This window comes from Quercus robur, chromosome 2 (assembly GCF_932294415.1).
Source record: "Quercus robur chromosome 2, dhQueRobu3.1, whole genome shotgun sequence".
Lineage (NCBI taxonomy): Eukaryota > Viridiplantae > Streptophyta > Magnoliopsida > Fagales > Fagaceae > Quercus > Quercus robur.
In genome coordinates, this window is record NC_065535.1 from 50,062,515 (window position 1) to 50,082,907 (window position 20,393).

General features: G+C 34.1%; 1 protein-coding gene across 2 annotated transcripts; it reads left to right on the forward strand.

Moving 5' to 3' along the window:
* The first annotated feature begins 453 nt into the window (after positions 1–453).
* Positions 454–13,579, forward strand: LOC126713879 (uncharacterized). Of its 2 annotated transcripts, XM_050413805.1 has the most exons (11): positions 454–858; positions 2,489–2,584; positions 9,616–9,700; positions 10,775–10,896; positions 11,095–11,119; positions 11,216–11,299; positions 11,417–11,446; positions 11,531–11,636; positions 11,773–11,837; positions 12,754–12,792; positions 13,305–13,579. In XM_050413805.1, exons 1-9 carry the CDS (start codon positions 769–771, stop codon positions 11,834–11,836), a joined length of 702 nt encoding a protein of 233 aa, XP_050269762.1. In that variant the 5' UTR covers positions 454–768; the 3' UTR covers position 11,837; positions 12,754–12,792; positions 13,305–13,579. The 2 variants fall into 2 exon arrangements, with proteins under 2 accessions (XP_050269762.1, XP_050269761.1); XM_050413804.1 differs by lacking the exon at positions 12,754–12,792.
* The last annotated feature ends 6,814 nt before the right edge of the window (positions 13,580–20,393 follow it).

A 20,393-nucleotide genomic window follows, 5' to 3' on the forward strand; every position in this document is an offset into this window, starting at 1 on the left:
CACCAGCTCTGGACCCAAAAATGACAAAGATCACCCCAAACCAAATCAACAAACACAATTTCCATCAAAAAAAAAAAAAACCCAATATTTAACCCTTTTTTTCTCCCCTAAAATTTACATAAAATTTCATTTTTGTTCTTAAACTTTAAAAAACTTATTTTCGTCCCTTAAATTATTGAAAATTCTACATTTTTTGTCTTTAAATTAAATTTTTTTTTTTTTTTTTTGGTTATCAGTAAATTATTGAATTTTTTCCCTACTTTTTCCATATCGAATAAAGAACTTAAAATTTTTTAAGTAGGAAAAATGTTTTATTTATTTATTTTTTATTATTATTTTTTTGTAAATAGAAAAAGACAACTCATCTACAGAAAAGTGAGAAAACCTTAAAAAGCAATGTGTTCACAAAGTGATATAAAAAATGTATAAAAAACTCCACAAAAGAACAGCAAGAATCAACAACACGTCTTTTACCCGAAATGAGTTGATAAATGATAAAACCAAACTCTCTCTCCAACACGTAACTGTAACTGGGTCTGGGTCATTGACATTTCCATTCTACAACGTTCCCACCCCACCAAATTCAGACAAAGTCCAAACAAGACCAATAACAACTCTCTGTCTCACGTTCTTGGCAGTTTCTCTTTTTTTTTTTCTTTCTACACTTCTTCTCTCCCTTTCATAGCTCCCAAACCCAACTCGTTCTTTTTGTTTGTTTGTTGTTCTAGTGTTGTCTTGGTCTTTGGCTTAGTTGAAAGCAGAGAGATAATGCCGAATTGGGAGCTCAAGAACTGTTGCCAGCACGATCAAGTCGTGTTCTTGGCCACCATTGGTGTCTTCACCGTTGTAATCCTCGCGGTACGCTTTGTTTTACTCTCTTACATTTTTTTTCTTTCTTTCTTGGCTTAGCGTTTGTTTGATTCTCGAGAAAGGAAAACAGAAAAAGTAAAATTGGGTTTGTTATGTATGGTCGTTTTGAAGAACAAACAGCACTTGTCAACTCAGCCAGGTAGTTGTATTGGCCTCAATTAAGGGAGATTTGTTAATGCTCGAGATATTGATTATTTTGACTAAAGCATTGTCATGTAGATTTTGCTAATTAGCATATTGGAAATTGGGTCTAGGTTTAGATGTTTAGAATAGTGGGGTAAAGAGTTATGGCTTTATTTGGTAAATAACTTGGTAAGATTCAAGGCTGATATGATTAGTACTTGGGAAATTGATATTGTAGTGGTGTCTAAGGTAATATTGTTTATAGTTGATCCAAAGAGGAAAAGGGTTGACTCAATTTCAATATGAAATTGAGCAGTGTAAGATTAAGGTTGTTGCAAATGATTTTGAATAAAGTTCTTGTCGCGTAGATTTTACTAATTAGCATAGTGGAAATTGGGTCTATGTTTAGATGTTTAGAATAGTGGGGGTAAAAAGTTATGGCTTTAATTGGTAAATAATATGATAAGAGAAGATTGGTATGATTAGTACTTAGAAAATCGATATTGTTGTGGTGTCTAAACCCTAAAGTAATATTGTTTATAGTTAATCCAAAGTGGGAAAGGGATGGTCCATCATATCTCTTCTACAGAACTCAAAAGATCTCACCTATTCCTCAACCCAAATTGCCTTTGTCATCAATCAACCTAATACAAGCTTAAACGCACCACAAGCACATCTTACACAAGATTAGGTTAAAAGGAAACTCCTTGAGATGACTTTGAGTTTACTTTCAAAAATGTCTTTTAATGTATATTGTAGAAGGGGAAAAAAACTTTCTTTGTTACCATTTTGTTGTAATTTGGTACTAGTTGAAATTAAAAACATCCCCAAAAGACACAAATTTTAACATGTTTTGGCCAACTTCATAACTACATCCACAATCAATGGCAACCAATAACCAGTATCTATGAAATAAATTACTAAAGTGAACTCTCACTAACCATACTCACAATCATTCACAAACTCCAACCAAACTACATAATCCACACAAACTAATCCAAATCCCAATACACCAAAAACAAACTCTTGATACCAACTTAGAAACAAACTCTCGACTCACATATGGTATCTTTCAACCCAAAAACTAAACACAACAAAATGTGTATGCTTCAATGTAGGCATCTTTCAGTCACAAAAGAACTACCATATTATTCCCCATATGGGACGGTCATCTTGAGCCAAAACTACTGAGCCCTTTATAGTATAGCATATATAGAAGGCACCAACACTTATTCATTGGTGGAGAAGGGATACAAAATTACTTCTTTAACAAGCTTGACAAAAAATTATTTTTCCTTCCTCACTCAAAATGAATAACCAAGTCAAATTAGGAATTTGAGAGAATTTCCAACATATTCTATTTGGGTATATGCACTATATTAATCTTGCTGAAAAAACTGTTAATCTTTTTATAGTTCTTATTGAGTTTGAATGTGCTGGCCTTTGTTTGATCCACTAGTATTTTGATGAAGAAGTTTTGTTTCCGTTGTTATAGCTATGGAGGACAGTACTATTGACGCCCTTTAAGCTCATCACTGTGTTCCTTCATGAAGCAAGTCATGCAGTTGCTTGCATACTCACGTGTGGCCGGGTAAGAAGCTTTTTGTAGAACTTGTTATGCTTTGATCATATGTTCAGATGGCTCGAATGAAACCCTGCATACTTAAATAAGAAATTATATGTTCTCTCAAAGCTTAATAAGCATTATGTCTCACCACTTCCGATCAGATATGAAACCTTGATTTAGAAATATTTTTTAGTACTTAAATTTGATGCAGCCATTGAAGATTAATTTGTTACTACTTCACAACTATGCAAGATTTATTTTACGGGGCTCATGTGTGAAGTCCATTGAAGTGAAAATTATGTGGTTTTAAAGGTCTTGTTATACTTGTAGGTTAAAACAGTTTTTTAATTTGGGTTTTTATTAAATAAGTTATGGTCAATTTTATATTTACAGGAAATCTATAATTTCTGCAATCCCTGCAAATTATTTTAGTAGTTTAGTTGAGCCTAGAATTTTCTAGGAGATCCTAAATATCTTAGATTTTACTTTCTTTGAGTCCAAGTTAGTATTTTATTGGGTTTTTAGTTTACTAAACTAGGAATCATAGTAGTACTAGTACAAGAAAGAGTCCTTATATATATAATTGTGATCAATATACTTAAAGAGAGAGAAGTTGATTAATAAAAATATTGAGTGTTTTTGAGGATTTCGGCATATTGGACTTTATGTGTTCTTTTTTCCTTTTCTCTTCTCTCTTTCTTGTGATACTGTTCATGGGTGCTGTTCATGCAACCTGTAAACACAATAAAGTTCTCTCTTTTTCCTCCATGCAACCTCAAGCTCTCTCTTCTACCTAGCAAAAATTGTAAACCCCACATGCTTTCTTCTAACAAATAACCATCAAATAACTCATCAAACCATCTTTTAATTCCTATCACAACAACAACTCCATGACCCTATCTTCAAATTCTTCAAGCCCTAAACCCACCACAACACACGTATAGACTAATTCCCTGAAATTGTTGTTAGTTGGAAATTGTGCATTGCTGCATTGGCTTTAGAGTGATTCTAGGAGTATTATTTATTAGCGGCCTTTGATTCCTAACATAACGAATCTTGATTTTTTGTTTGCCGCTATTTTTATTTTTTGGATGACGTGGAACCTCACCAAGGCAAGGCCCTTTGGACCCACCTCTTGGGAGTAAACCATGGATACACGACTCCACCTACCAGAATTGTGTATCAGGTAATGCAGGGCCTTTGTATGCCTCTAAAAGCCTAAAACTTGTGGCTAACCTTTATAATCTTTACTTGTTCATAATCTAAGCCTAATTTTTTAATTGATAATTAAACACTCATCCAGTGGATTTTGAATGCACTACCTTACTTTGACATGGGGAGGAGGTGCCTTTTGAGTTAGAGCTCATTGGCATTGTCTAAGTACAATTCAAATGGTTAAATTGGATAATTTGTTCATAACTTTAAGCTACATTGAGAGGATTCACCCACTGTTCCCATTGACTCCTGTGTTATACTACGCTGCCTGTTTCTTGGTCAGAGGAAAATTTAATTAAAGATAAAACTAAAATAGACTGAGAAAAGTGGGGAGAGAGTTGACCACCTGCTACTGCTTCATTGTGAGTTTGCAAGGGAGCTGTGTTCTCTAGTTTTCTATTTTTTAGGGGGTGCAATGGGTGGTGCCACAAAAAGTGATTGAGTTGTTGGTGTGCTGTAATAGGGGATTTGCCAAATGTGATTCTGGTGTCATTTGGGGAGCTGTCCCATTATGACTTATGTAGAATATTTGGAAGAAATGTAATGAGTGAGCCTTTGAAGATTTAGAACGAAGCACGATGGAAATGGAGCTGAAGTTGATACTTTTGCGTGTCCTATTTGATTGAATGGTTGTGTTACCATGCCATTCCTAATCCACTTTTTTAGATTTTCTCATTTGCTGTAATTTGGTTTGAGGCTGTCAATATCAGTACACATATTGTGTACTGAATGACATCCTGATTCTCACTACAAATTTTTTAAGCCAAAAAAAAAGATAAAAAACTCATCCTATGTTATTACATTGAGTTGCAAAAAGTGAAAAAAAGATGTGCCTCTGCGTTTCCCTCTCTTTATATGTGCTTATATGCATGAAGTTCAGAGTTGTCAGCTAACTGCAGAATGCTTCTAAGTTCTAACTAGGGCCATCAAGTTATGAGTTGCCGACTTTGGTTTCTAAATGCAAACTTTGGCCTTAATATGGTCATTAATGAGACTAATCATTTAATTCCTTGTCTTGGCTAAAGAAAACAACAGGCCCCTCAGTGGCACTTTGCCTGGCAATTTGCAAACCAAGCTAAACTGTGGAGAACTCAAATAGAAGTCTCAGGCTATGCAAAAGTTCCAAAAAAGAGGCTCCCTTATTGAATTTCCAGTAACAACTCCAAAGCCTCCTATATCCTCTTCATACAAATTGTCTATATTTGTCACCAATGCACCCTTAGGAGTTGTATTCTACCTGCTACCGAGCCTTCCTTTGAACTGGAACCTCTCCTTAAGAGCCAATGCTCCAGCTACAAAGTTTCTTTTTTCAAGTAGTATGCCCTACAATCTTGCATCCTGAGTATTTAATTATGACATATTCCACTAACTTGTGAAATGAATAACTTTTCAGGGACAGAACTGAGGGGAGGGAAGGATAATATATCTTCTAGAAGAAATTTCCCAATATTTTCTTGTTTTCTTTGTAACTTATCAACAATATTTGCAAAGGCAGCTTTATTAATGAAATCACTTCTCCCTTATCATGGTTAAGCATATCAGCCCTGCATTTTCAAATCTGCTGGCTTCCCTTTGTGAACATCATTTTAAAACCCAGTACCTACTCAGTCTGTAAAAACTTGCCTGTGGGAGCAGCACCCCATCATGGCCTAAAAAACGCAGCTCTATTCCAGGCTTGTACTGTCACTATACCCAATATCCCCCCTGCCCTCTTCCATTTCCCCATCCTTTCTTGCTTCATGTGCAAAGACTAGACCACATGTTCTGTGTCTCAACTTAGATTTCGTTTTCTGTTCTCTGGTGGTCATTGTAGAGTAGTTTATATTCTTGCCAGAGTACCAACACCCATGTGTTCAGCTTTTCTTAATATGACTAAAGTAATTAGCTGTTCTAAATTATAGATACTGAAAATACTTATTAAAAAAATAAATTGATAGAGGTTTAAGGAAAATGAATACATGATGATGGTATTGCACAGGAAAGGGGTAGTCAGGATAAGATGGGGAATATTCTGATGGTAACAGCTGATAGGGACACTTCACCTGGGACACCTCATCACTCAAATATTCCACTCTTCTTGAAAAGTACCACTCATATAGCACAAATGTAGAAACAATATTATCTCTCAATAACTCTCTAACACTCCCCCTCAAGCTGGAGCATGTATGTTATATAAACCTCACTTGGAAGAGATAGACTTTTGTTGACTCCTACATAATGTTCTTGTAAAGATATCAGCAAGTTGGTCTTCAAACTTCACAAACGGAGTATCAATGGTCCCACTTGGAATCTTATCCCACAATGGAAATCTACTTCAATGTTCTTAGTCCTTCATGGAATACAGGATTGGATGCAGTGAATATAGTGGCTTGACTATCTCAAGATAGTGGAATAGGAGTTGAAACTGTGAAGTCTAATTCCTGAAGAAAGTGGTGTACCAAGTTAGCTCATTAGCGATAGCCAGTATGTGCCATCACCCTGTATTTTTCTTCCACACTTGATCGAGCAACTACATTTTACTTCTTACTTCTCCATGTTACAAGATTTCTGCCCAAGAAGGTGCAATACCGTGTTGTGTACCTTCTATCTGAAGGTGGTTCGACCTAGTTTGCATTATTGAAGCCTTCCACCCTAAGATGACCATTCTTTTTAAAAATATTCCTTGACTTAGGGCTCTCTTCAAATATTTAACAATTTGAATGGCAGCATTCCTATGTGAGAGTCTTAGGGCCTGTTTTGTTAGAGAGTTAACAACAGTTTCAGAGTTTAAACACCAAAAATTGTGGCTCCAAAAAAAAAAAAAAAAAAAAAAAACATGTTTGGTACGAGAGGTTAACAAAGAGCATTTGAGTCATAGTTCTCAATTTAGAGTTTTTAACCACTATGCTTTGAGAACATCTTAAGAGGTGTTTTCAATTTTCAAGTAACAATTTTGAGTGGTATTATTGTAATTATTTTGAAAACCGTGGGATCTATATGATGTTGATAACACATAAAATACATTTTTTCTTAAAAACACACTCATACCCAAGGTTGTTAAAATCGAGATCTTACGTAGGATCACAAGAGGTGGGTGGGATCGTGAATTGTAGGATCGGATCGTAAATCGTAAAATCCTACATATTTTCATATTTAAAGCAAAAAACATATTGATAATGACTTTGTATGTTGAATAATCACATAAATTGTGAATTTATCCATAAAAAAACAAAGATTTACATTATATGACGTAATTTGCATGTCATACATCGCTACGTTTATACAAACAAAACAAATATATTTACGTTTTGATCCAATGTATCTAAAAAATTCAATAAATGTTTAATTAGCAATCAAATACCAAAATATTTATCAAGAATATGGAAATATTTTCCAAGTTCTAAGTTTTAAGTTCCAAGTTTAAAATCCAAAATAAGTTATCAAATAAAAACTAGCTAACTAAAATATGAAATCCAAAAGCAAGATTAATATTAAGGTGAAGTAAACATTTAATTATTCTCATTATAAGGTTCTTATGACCACCATCCTAATCATCATCATCCATTTTATCATCTATGTAGATATTGTATATTTGTATATTAGAGCTGCAAAAGAGATTAAGATACAACTTCACACTCAACTATTCAAGTTATACCGCTCAACAACAATTACAGAGCGTGCTCAAAAAAATCAATCAATCAATATACAAATACAAGCATACTAATAAAATTATATATAAGAAAAACATTTTAGTAATATTATAACACAAATTAGTATATTGATCAAACAAATTTAACAATATTATAGCTTAAAATGTAGCAAAGCCAGTATAAATTTTTCATTTAGAAATGACGAAGCATTCCTTCATTTTTATTACAAGTGAACTAAAAACTAGAAAACATTTGCTTAGGTTAACATAATTTAATTTAAAAAAAAAAAAAAAAAAACCATACCATCACAACATAGAAAAATTAAAAACCTTTAAAGTTTCATCAAAACCAATAATTTATCCCTTAAAAAAAAAAAACCAAAAACTGATGTTTTGGTAGAATCAGTAGAATCGGTAAGATTTCATACAATCCTACGATCCTACCATTTTTACGATTCTAGTGTGATTCTAAACGTTTTGGTGAGCTGGGATCGTTAAATCGTGCGATCCTACGATCCAGATCACGATTTTGACAACCTTGCTCATACCAAACACTCAATTGTATCACATTTGAAAATATGTTATTAAAAATATGGTACTAAACAAATATATTATATATATATTTTTGCATTATGAGTACTTTAAATATGTTTTTTTACAACATTTTTTAAACCACTATTTTTACATCATTTTGAAAACTAACACCTAAGTTCTCTTACAAAAAAAAAAGGGCCCTTATGGGTTTTAGAAATTGAGGGCCCATTTGGTAAGAGAGTTTATGTATTGGTTTTCAAAATGATGTAAAAACTTTGGTTTAAAAAATATTGTGAAAACACGTATTTAAAATACTCATAATACAAAAAAATAAAAGTGTTTGGTACTATATTTCTAATAACATATTTTCAAATGTGACAATTGAGTGTTTGGTATGAGTGTGTTTTTAAGAAAAAATGTGTTTTATATGTTGTCAACATCATGTGGGTCCCATGGTTTCCAAAATAATTACAACAATGCCACTTAAAGCTATTACTTGAAAACACCTCTTGAGGTGTTCTTGAAATACAATGTTTAAACACTCTAAATTGCTTCAAACACTCTTACCAAACACCCTTTTTTTTTCTTTTGGTCCACAATTTTCAACACTTAAAACCCTTAAAATTGTAGTTTAAACTCCCTTACCAAATGGACCTTGAGTCCTCGACTCACCACACTAATTGCATATGAGATATATGGTCTTGTGATGGTGAGATAGTTGAGCTTCCCAACCATTTAACAGTATCAACTAGGATCTAGGATATGAAACGAGGCCTTCTTTTCACAAGAGTTTTTTATTAGGATCAATAGGAGTGACAATAGGACGAGAACCCAGAAGTCCTATTTCCTTGAGGATATCAAGTACATACTTCCTTTGAGATAAGTTAATGTGCTGTCTAGGCCTTGGCAAAACTTCAATCCCCAATAAATACGAAGTTTGTGAAGGGACTTGGTATAAAGTGTGGTTCCAAGAATAGTTTCAATCCAGTGATGCCTTCAGAGTCATCTCTAGTAATTAATATTTAATCCACATAAAACACAAGTAATATGTCTCCAACATCAGTGTTTAAGTGGAATAGAAAATGATTTGTCTAACTAACAATGGTGGAAACTATTTATCAAAAATAAAAAACAATGGTGGAAACCAAAATTTTTGAAAACTTTAGAAAACTTCCCAAATCATGCTCTCGGTGACTGCTTGAGACCGTATAATTTTTTCTTCAACTTGTAAACACTGCCTTGATTCTCCCTCTGAGGAATAAACCCAGCTGGTTGCTTCATATATACTTCCTCAAGGAGGTCACCATAGAGAAAGGCATTCTTTACACCACCTTTTTACCATTTCGGCAACTCTTCTATTTTTATTTATTTATTTTACAAGTCTATATATTGGTGGCTTCTCTTGGATCAAAATCTTAAATATTATTATCCATGAAGTTCATGCTGCTTGTTTTAAAAAATATGGACCGGGAATTCTATATGACTCTATATATTCAAATTTTACAAAGGTTTGCGCCTTGTAATGATGATTGCTCAGTTTGAAGTACAAATGACTGATTTTTAAGGCCAAGTTTTAAAAGAACTCTTGATGCTATTGCATGCCACTTGAAATATACTTCCCTGCTTTCTGCGATGGTTTATGCTCAATCATTTATTTGTCATCTAATTCAATATACAGGTGGAGGGGATCCAGGTTCATGCAAATGAAGGTGGAGTAACACAAACACGTGGTGGGATATATTGGGTGATCTTACCTGCAGGATGTAATACTTTTCTCCCTGAAAACCTCATTTCTCATTCCAAAGCATTCTTATTCTTCCTAGTTCCTACTATGTTGATTGGATGTGGATATGAGACATTGATAGGGATTGAAGTAAAGGGTCAGTGTGAATCTGTGTGTGTGAGTGATAAGTACACATGCATACATTTGAATCTTTTTCTCTTTCTCCTCTTTTTGAACCTCACTTTGTCCACTTTAAATTCAAATGCAGAGTTGTGGACCTTTTAGGTTTTGCTGCATATTTGTTCAATTGTATGTCACTACATCTGATCTAACCTACAGGGGGTACGGTTTCATTAAAGAAAGAAATTGGAAGAGAAAAAAAAAGGGGAGGAAGAGAGATGTCAGCCTCACAAGTAGGGTTAAGGGAGCGAAAATTAGAAAGGAAAAAGAAAGTGGGGCTGGACAAACAGAGGAAACAAGCTCAAAATAATTTCTTAGCACAAAATTTGTGATCTTCCTAAGAGCTGTAATTTGAGCCCTCATAATATGGGCTTCTTTCCAACTGTGGACACATTCAAGCACACTTTACAACATTTTCATTTAAGAGATTAAAATTATTGTCAAATTCCCTGGAATGGCTCAAAAAATCAGATTTCAATCCACATGGAAAATTTCAAACAAGATGTCATTATAGAATATTCCCTAAAGAGTTAATAAGTCCTTTCCTACATCTTTTTTCTCTTCCTTTAAAATTCCAAATATTTAGCATGAATAGTGATAGGGTGTAATACTAAGGTACCATACCAAAAATTTAAACTTAATCACCCTCCAGTTATATCACCATCTAAAATGTCGTATGGCAAGGAACATCACCCCTTTATGGAAGTGCTTGTAGTGATAAGTTTTCATGCATTCATAGCTGTCAAAGAGACACCATGAAGACTCAAACATTAGATTTTATTATTAACATGATGGGCCTGTGCTGCCTTTTTTATATCCTCTTTTGATTTTGTGGTCTTCAATTTGATATGACTCATATGAACTCTTAGTGACAACCATAGTCTGTATAATTGCTTTTATCTGTTTTTTCTTTTTTTTCTTTTTTGTCTTCCAGATCTTGGGTCATCATTCTGGGGAATGGCCTTGATACTCGCATCTACAAATATCTTGACTGCTAGAATTGCTGCTGGTTGTCTTATATTGGCTCTGCTGGTTGTGCTCTTTATTGCTAAAAATGTAAGACAGTTATAAATGCAGATGTAACTCCTGGATATATCTAGGGTTCCATGCAACCATACACTATATAACTCCTGGATAATTGTATTCTACTGTTTGTTTGTTAATTTTTTTTCCCGTTCTTTTCATTTTCCTTAAATAGACCTCTAAAAGATTTTAATTTCTGTACTCTTACTTGCTGTTGCTGTTGTTCAACAGTGGACACTTCGAGGGCTTTGTATTGGTGAGTACCTTCGTGATCTTTCTAGGAGGGTTTAATTTAATGATATCTGCAGGCTTCTATGCTCTCATTTTTACATTTATTAACTGAATATCCCAGGATTCATTATTTTCCTTGCTATAATATGGCTTCTGCAAGAAAAAACAACAGTCCATATTCTTCGCTATGCAATTCTCTTCATTGGTATACTCTTATCCTCTCATATGTTTACTTTCTAAAAATGAAATTGTCCCTAATTAATATCTATTTTTTTTGGGTGGATGGACAAGAGTGGCTTACTTCTAATTTGGCAAATTGCAGGTGTCATGAACAGTTTGTTTTCTGTTTATGGTATATTCATTAACTCTTCTTTAGTAAATCATATGCTGTTATTTGAATTTCAAATGTCATATAATATGAATCTTGTTGGCTCAGATATTTATGATGATCTAATATCTCGAAGAGTCAACTCCAGTGATGCTGAGAAGTTTGCAGAAGTTTGCCCGTGCCCTTGTAATGGGGTTGCATGGGGAGTAATTTGGTAATTTTTTTAGCATAAAAGGGAAAGAGCATGGATAATTATCTCTCAGGGATCATTGTCTGGGATGTACAAGTAATCTTGATTAAATGTTAATATTTTATTCTCAGTTTCTTATTTTTATGAGTTCTATTTGCAGGGGAATGATATCATTTATATTTCTTTGTTTATCCATGTATCTTGGACTTGTCATCTTATCATGAGGTACAACCTGCTTCTGATGCTATCTGATTTTTAAATATGTACATGTATAATTAGGCACAGACTGCAGACTCTCATGGAAATAAATTAAATGTACTTGCATTGCATTTGAAGGCACAAATCCATAATTTAAAATGCAGTCAATGGAAATAAAATAAGATGATCAGAAATACTGCAGACTAAGCCCATGCTAAAAAGTTGCAAGCAATTTTTCGTCTGTTGAAAAATTATAAAAAAGAGAAATTTAAAATGCTATGAAAATTAAGTGGGCAAAATTTCAATGCTATATAGAAACATGATTATTGATGAGTTCTCAAGGATTGCCTTAAAGCTACACTCGTGGTCCTGAGAGAGATGAGGTGCTTTACTTTTTGGATTGTTCCAAAATATCTGAGTTTTACCAAAAATGAAAAACATTTAGCCATTTAACTTCTAATGTTCATTTCTTTTGATAGTTGAAGGAAAAAGAAGTAAAAATGCTTGCATCTTTTTTCAAAATTGAATCCACTTTTCTTGGCCATTTAAGAGTAGTTTAGGAAGATTGTTATTATTTCGTTAAATTTGTGGTATCGATAAACTCTCATCTATTTCGATATGGAGGGAGTACTAATTATATATCTTCTTAATATATATCACAGGTGATGCATGGCACCTCCCTTATTATCGATATATCTATAGCATTGATTTCAACAGTGCAATTATTATCCTGGATAAAAATTTTCTCTAAACTAATTTGATTTAGCTTATCTGATTTTGAAACAGTCATGTTTTGTTAACTAACTGTCATATGCAAAAATTAATATTCTGTTAGTACTAGAGTAAAAGTATAAGTATTTTAATTATGATACTGCACATGATTTTATGTCTAGCTTGGCTTTAGGCATTTCGCCATTTCCTTTCTTAGATTTTTGGTTTACAGGATGATATTGGATGTCCCTTCACATGTGATAGAGCAATGGTAATCTGCTTTTTTTCTTTTTGTTTCTACTTTCTGATTCCTATCTATATTTGAAATATTGTAACAAAGACAACCTATATGTAAGAGTGATTGACTAAATGGGTCAACTCAAACACAATTAATTTAATGATCTTGTTAAAACCCCTCAACCCTAACATGAAATTGACACATTTGACTCACTTATTAATCATGTTGAAGTGGGTTGATCTGCTTTAACACGAACCCTATTTACACTGAATAAAAACTTACAAAAAAGTATGTGGTGTTTGTGTTGCATACACGATTCATATCAAACACTATCACCCTTATGCAAAGCAACTTAAAGCTGGTGGAAAACATAAGTTGTGCAGACCCTACTAACCCTTCTTTGTGCAATAAATGGGATGTGTTTAAGTTATACAGTGACAGACTATAGCTGATTTAAAATCATGTTGAATTTGATGCTTATTCTTATTGAAAAGTTGATTTGGGAAATTGACATGTTTTATTTGCTTATCATCTACTTTTTCCAGGTTCAGAGACTCCGGTTGAAATTCTTCTTGATATTGAAAAGAACACCAGCAATTTCGAAAATTTTTTCAATTCTTTGATGGTTGTGTATACTATTTGTAAACCATCACTTCTTGATTCATTTGATACTCTGAGAGCGTGGCCTTGCCACTCCTGCTTCCATGGCTTTATTCTTTTAACCCTTATTTTCGTGAGGGTCATATTTATGTATATGATAGTTCTTTAAAGGAGGAAATATACAGGTGTTTTACATAGGCGGAAAAGTTATAGAACCAAATGACATATGGTTCAACTGATCTAAAATTCAAACTTCTATCTTCGCAAAAATAAAAATTCAAACTACTATGATATAGTTAGGCTTGTACGCAGTGCAATGTGGTCGGTTTTGAGGAGGTTTTTTGCACCACCTATAGTATGCAGTTTCACCTCTGCTTGACTACACCTCACTTCTAGAGGGTAAGAATTAGTTAACTAAAGGCACGGTTAATCTTAGCGGCTTGTTACTGTTAGTTTGGATATATGGGTTGGGTTCTTTAAAAAAAATTCTAAATTTTGGGCTACTGGGCCTCTAGGAAAGGCATTTTGAGCCCATTTTGACTCTTTTTTCTTTTTACTGTATCTTTCTTTACAAAGGGCTTATTTTTTAAAGCCATTTGGGCTTTTTTTCCTTAATAGTTGGGTTATTCTTTATGCATGTTGGGCTTAACATTAAATCCTTATAAAAATATGATTTATAAATCATAATAATTATAAAATCTGAAACACAGTAAAATATATGAATCATAGAATCTCAAAATCTCAACATGTCAAACATGAAAATAAAATCTTAACTTGTCACATTAAACACTATAAATGTCACATTCAACACTATAATGCCAACCTGTCAAATTAAATAGGGAAAATGGGCTTTTGCTCTTATTTTTAAAAATATTCTGTAAATTGTCTTTGTTTTGAAACTATTAAGCATCGTCTCTTTATTTTGAAACTTGATTTCGAGTTTCCCATAGAACTCAATTTTATGATTATCGAGTTCTAGATAAGTTTTTGCCATGCCAGAGGAGCACCCATCAGATGATTGAAACTTACTTAGAACTTGATTTTCTAAAAATCGAGTTTCCTAGGCAAGTTTTTGCCATGCTAGAGGAGCACCCGTCAGATGATTGAAACTTACTTAGAACTCGATTTTTAAAAAATGAAGACAAAGACACAGTGCATAATAGTTTCAAAATAGAGACATTGTGTTAAATATTTTAAAAAGTAAGGGCAAAAGCCCATTTTCTCCCAAATTAAACACACTAAACATATTACTCATTTCTTTTTCTTTTTTTTTTCCTTGTATTGTGATTGGACCTGCTATTGTTTGGAAGTTTCCATTATCACCTTTCTTGCCACAAGCTTTACCTTGTAATAAGTTATTTTGTTTATCAATATACTTCGATCTTTTACCTGAAAAAAAAAATAAAATAAAATAAAATCTCAACCTATCACAACATTCCAAATCAAATACACAATGACAAGGTATTAAGTTTCAACCATAATAAGACTAATCTTAACCTATTAAATTAAATACACTAACACGCATTAATAAAACTCGATACTTTATAGTTTCAATCATAATAAGATTGATATATCGAATATAGAAGTATTAGTCATTCTATCAAATGAGTGAATTCCAGCAAGGTAGCAACACTAACATTAGTATTTCTAGCAGTCTACTAGTAATATCATATATAAACAGTAGCACAATCATAGGGGGGAGTAGTAGAGTAGCACTACAAAGGAGTCAAGTAGTGCTTAAGAAGCATTACACAGTATACAAAATGGATGTAGGACCAGAATATACAATTGGTACACTACACATTACAAAATTTTCACCAAGAAAATAGGAGGCAGTCTAGTCTTCTAAGACTAATAGTCTAATAATTTGCAAGTGTGTTCAGTGCTTGTGTGATTGTGTTGTCACTTGGGTGCACTAGTAAACCAAAAAAAAAAAAAAAAAAAAGGCTGAGAGAGAACTAAATAGAAATAGAAGCATCAGGCTAGCAGCTAGTAACCAACAGGTCAACAGATAGCATAAGCCCAGGTACCTAACCATTCCCAATCTGGTCCTCTCCATGATTAAGTCAGCAACATATCTACAAAAAATTCTCTACAGTTGGCTTCTCCAACTCCAAGTCATCATGTACAAAAAAACCATCATCCCTACAAAGTCAATCCCAAAAAAATAATGATAAGTAGAAAATACTCCCTCCGTCCCAAATTGTTTGGTTTGTATTCTATTTTAGGATGTCCCAAAATTATGTCCTGTTTGAAAAGTCAAATACCATTAATTTATTAATATTCTCTTTATGCCATTAATTTATTTATGGGAGCATTTTTTTAATTAGGGTAAATTCCACAAACCTACCCTGAGGTTTGTGATAATACCAATTAGGTCCATAACATTCTAAAACCTACCAATTTAGTCCAAAAAGACAATTTTGTCCCTAACTTTCTTTCTCTTTCTCTAATCTGTCTCTGATCCTTTCCCCTTCTCTCCTCTTTCTCTCTCTCTCAAAACCCACCGCCCAACAACCACTAGAAAAGCCACTAACCACCACCCTCATATCACCCACACCCATTGCCTAGCAAAACCCATATCACCCACACCATAGTTGGCTAGGAAAACCACCTCCCAGCAAAACCATACCACCCACAACCATCATAATGGAACCACTGCCACTGCCACTGCCACAGTGCTACCCAAAAACCAACAAAGTTTATTTTAATCCACTTACCTACCCAAAATCATAATCCACTTCCACCCAAAACACAACTCACCGATCTACTCCTCAATTGCTGCTCCTCCTTCACCCAAAATCACGAGACAAAGAGAGTTGAAGCGTTAGGGCGTGAGAGGGAGAAAGCTGAGAGAAAGCAGAGAGAAGGTTTTCTTGCCAAAGGAGCTGCTTGAGGCTCAGGCCGAGACTCCGGCGTCGGTCTAGCTCCCAAAGAGGAGGTGGATTCTCAAGAAGATGGGTTTTTGAAATGGGTATTTTTTTTGATTGGGTTTAGAGAGAGAACTCAGAGAAGAGAGATAGGAGATTAACAGAGACAGAGTGGGTGTGGATGATATGAGTGTGGTGGTCAGTGGCTGTTTGGCGATGGGTTTTGAGAGAGAAATCTGAGAGAGAGAGAAAGAGAAGAGAGAAGGGGAGAGGAACGAAGACAGATTAGAGAAAGAGAAAGAGAAAGAAGGTTAGGGACAAAATTGTCTTTTGAGGATTAAATTGGTAGATTTTAGAATGCTTTGGACCTAATGGGGCATTATCACAAACCTCAGGATAGGTTTGTGGAATTTACCCTTTTAATTAAAAAAAAAATTAAAAACCTAAATTTTGAAATCCACTATACATGCCATCTTCATGAATTGGGCTCACATGACCCACACCATCTTCATTTCAAGAGAGGGATTCATAGTCCACATTTCCTCTTTATCAATTGGGCTCATAACCCACGACATCATCAACATCAATACACGGATTGGGCTCAAGCGATGAATCAAAACTCACAGCCCATATTATCTTTCTCATATTCAAGAAAAGCTGCTTCTCCAATAAAAGCCCATATTTACACAAAATGACGACAAAGTCTAAGGTACGTAATCTCATCTTCGGCTTATGATCCAAACTCATGAGTTTCTTTAGGGAAACTTTGGGAGTCGTGGTTTGAAGGGCCAAGAGGCATGCTCAGTAAAGCTCCCATTGTTTAAAGTTGATAAAAGAAACATGTTGTCTGGTGTGTTTTCTCCAACTCCTTAAACTCTGACGAGTCAGTATGTAATGGTAACATGTGGTAAACCTCTCTTATCACATAACACTTAAAATGATAAAACTCCTTATTACTCTTTTCCTAAAACTTAATATTCATCATATAACAACTATTCAAAAACTCTAGCCATCTAAATGCTATTCAAATAACTATTCATTCAATCTCCAACTATTACTATACAAATTAGAAAACCTAATCAGATTATTCTACATAAATTATAATACTTTTTTCAAGTAGAATCCAACTCAAAAAACACATGACTAAATCTGATTAGCTATCTTTAATCTTCAAATACAAAATATTCATAATATCTTTAATACCCAGCTACCATCTGCCATAATCAGACGAAATATTCCCCTGCTAGCTGCCAGAGTAGAACATTAAATGCTCTTCTTGCTCATCAAGATTAAGTCACAACACAATGAGACCTTGACTAGATCTCTAAAGTTTCATTAACTATCAATCAATCATTCTATTACTTAATAAAAATGTATTGTAATAGAATCTTGGATCAAAAATATAAATACCCAAAAGATGAAACATTTTCAGCAGAACACCAGCAGTGTGTTCAGCATTTGACACCCGGCTGAAAGTGACATTACCAGGCATTTAATGCTCAATACTAGCAGCCAGCTACTGTACATAACACCACTAAGGCATAAGAGAATGTGTACGTGGTTGAATCTGGACTCTACACATGGAGCAGTTATAAGGCAACGGAAAGTAGGTGATGGCTAAGAGATTTTTGTCTTGGTCAATGCTGAAAGCGTGACTGCCTTGGGAAGGAAGTAAGATTTACACGATTTACACTTGACATGGTACTCAAGCACTCACAAAAGGAGAGATAGTGACCTTCTAAGGTTAGAGGCTATGAGGACACCCCTTATTGGCTGAGTGCACCATGAGTCACCTTGGAAACACATGTACCAATCACAATACTTCTGATGTCCCTCTCAATGTATGAGACTTGTCTCTCAAGTAGTGGCAAAGCTACCTACCCACGGGTCCCAGTGCCACGTTGGCGTAGTTCTTATCCCTTAGTTAGCAAATAATATCACAGGTGTGAAAAGATCCAAAAGAGAAAATATGATGACTTAACACTTGTCCTTGTATCCAGCCATGTTCCTTAGAGTATAAAAGGAACATGTAGTTGTGCTATTAGGGCAAGAAGCCAAGAACCCAACCAAATATTTTGAGATGAAAGTAGAGAGTTGGTCGGAGAGAAAGGCAACTTCATTGTAAACTAATCTCTTTTCCCATACATAATACAAGCTAAGCCGAGCAAGAATGTTTTGTTCTTGCTTAAATCGTGGGTTATGTTTTTTTCTTGCTCAAATCGTGGGTTTTTATCCCTTCTCTAGGGGTTTCCATGTACATCTTGTGTTGTTTTCTTAATTAGTTTCTTCTTCTTGTTTAAAAGTGCATATTTTTCATGTCCTACCATGAATTTCTTTATTTCTTGTTTGAGTGTCATGTAAAAGCTTGCATCTTCTTAAGCTTTCTCATGTAAATGTACTGTTAGATATCTTATTTCACTCACATAAATAAGCTTAATTCTAACTTGCACGTACAACTGCTATACCCAAAATTGCAAGAAATCCTTAAAAGAAATCTTACCATTTTCAGCCAAATTCATGAAATAAATGCTGAATATTCTCTTTAGCAACTTAACATCATTCAGGTGATTTCATCAACTTCAGCCCCAAACAACAGTTGTCTGATGACAGCTATGATAGCTTTTTCAGAACAACTATGATAGTTGACCCAACATCCATAACATTACAGAATTTCTTTATTCGACTAAAAACCAAAACCAACCAAAGAAACTATTTTTTTTATAGCTAAAATCCTTTCCTTTTTTGTTGGTCTTTCCTCCAGCTGATATTACCAAAATTGCAAAAACCCCTTAAAGCTAAAATAACATTTTCGACCAAATCCAAGATCAATTTTCTGAAGATTTATTCCTGATTGGGACAGATTTTGGCTGAGATTCTTTGCTAAGTACCCCCTTAAACTCAGTTATAAATAGAATCCCTCATCAACACACCAATAGAGAAGAACAACTCTCTCATGAACTTCTCTATTTTCCCTCTCCCTCTAATTATCTTCTTAAGCTCTTAATGAAGTTTTGAGCTTATGAGTTCTTAGCTTCCAAATTAGAAACTAAACTCTTTAGCCCTTAGCTCGCAACTGCCCCTTATATCACTACTCATAAGCCTTTATCACCCTCTAGCAAAAAATCTCAGCAATATTGCTAGTCAAACTACAGCCCCATTACTTTTCTTATGCTCATTCTCCCACTCTTCATATTCAGATACATCTATCTTGCTGCCCATATCCTCTAATTACATCTCCTTCTTCACTTCCCTTACAAAATCTTTCCCCTTGGAAAGCAACACAAGTCATCACTATAACTTCTCTAGTTGCTATAATCTCATATCTTTACTATCTTTAACGTCCATATCTCTCATACTTTCATGTATCTTCAAATTACAAATAATACATCCCACAAAACATCTATATATTTTACCATCTCTATACTTCTCAAGAGATATCAAACACTCATACTAAAAGCCCTTCTCAAGGAAGGCATAAACTTCTAATACTAAAGCCCTTCTCCTAAAAGGCATAAATACTTCTTACAAAATCCCTTCTCATGGAAGGCATAAATCTATCTTACAAAAGCCCTTCCCATGGAAGGCTATTCACAGCTTCACAATAACTAAAAGTGCATTATTAATGGAAAATTCATTTAAGTGCATGATAAAGGGGACAAACTTAACTAGTCTCTACACACAGCTGGACATACTCTCTCTCCCTCTAATTGCACCAATTTTTCCCCTTCAATCTTGAAATTATTATGGCAAATTGCCTCTCCACTGTTGGAGTCATTCTGTTGGAATACTATCAACTGATTGATGCTATATAGCTGGAGCTACAAATCATACAAAGATAAGCCACTATGTTTCCATATCTCTAAATCTATATTATTGAATACATGATTACTTTACCTTTAAATAAATAAATAAATAAATAATGTAGGCAATAAAAAATAAAGATCTTTATATTACTTCAATGGTTTTGAGTCAAAAGCTTGTACTATAAAAACTGTCTATTTTCTTTTATGGGTTAAATTATACCACATTAAGAACAATCGAAGTAAATGTTGTAGTGCACTGTAAGTGCTTGACCCAAAGATTTTTATGCTTTGGCATGATTTTCTTGGACGTCCAAGTTAATAAGGATGCACAGAATCATTGAGAACTCTTATGGACACCCCA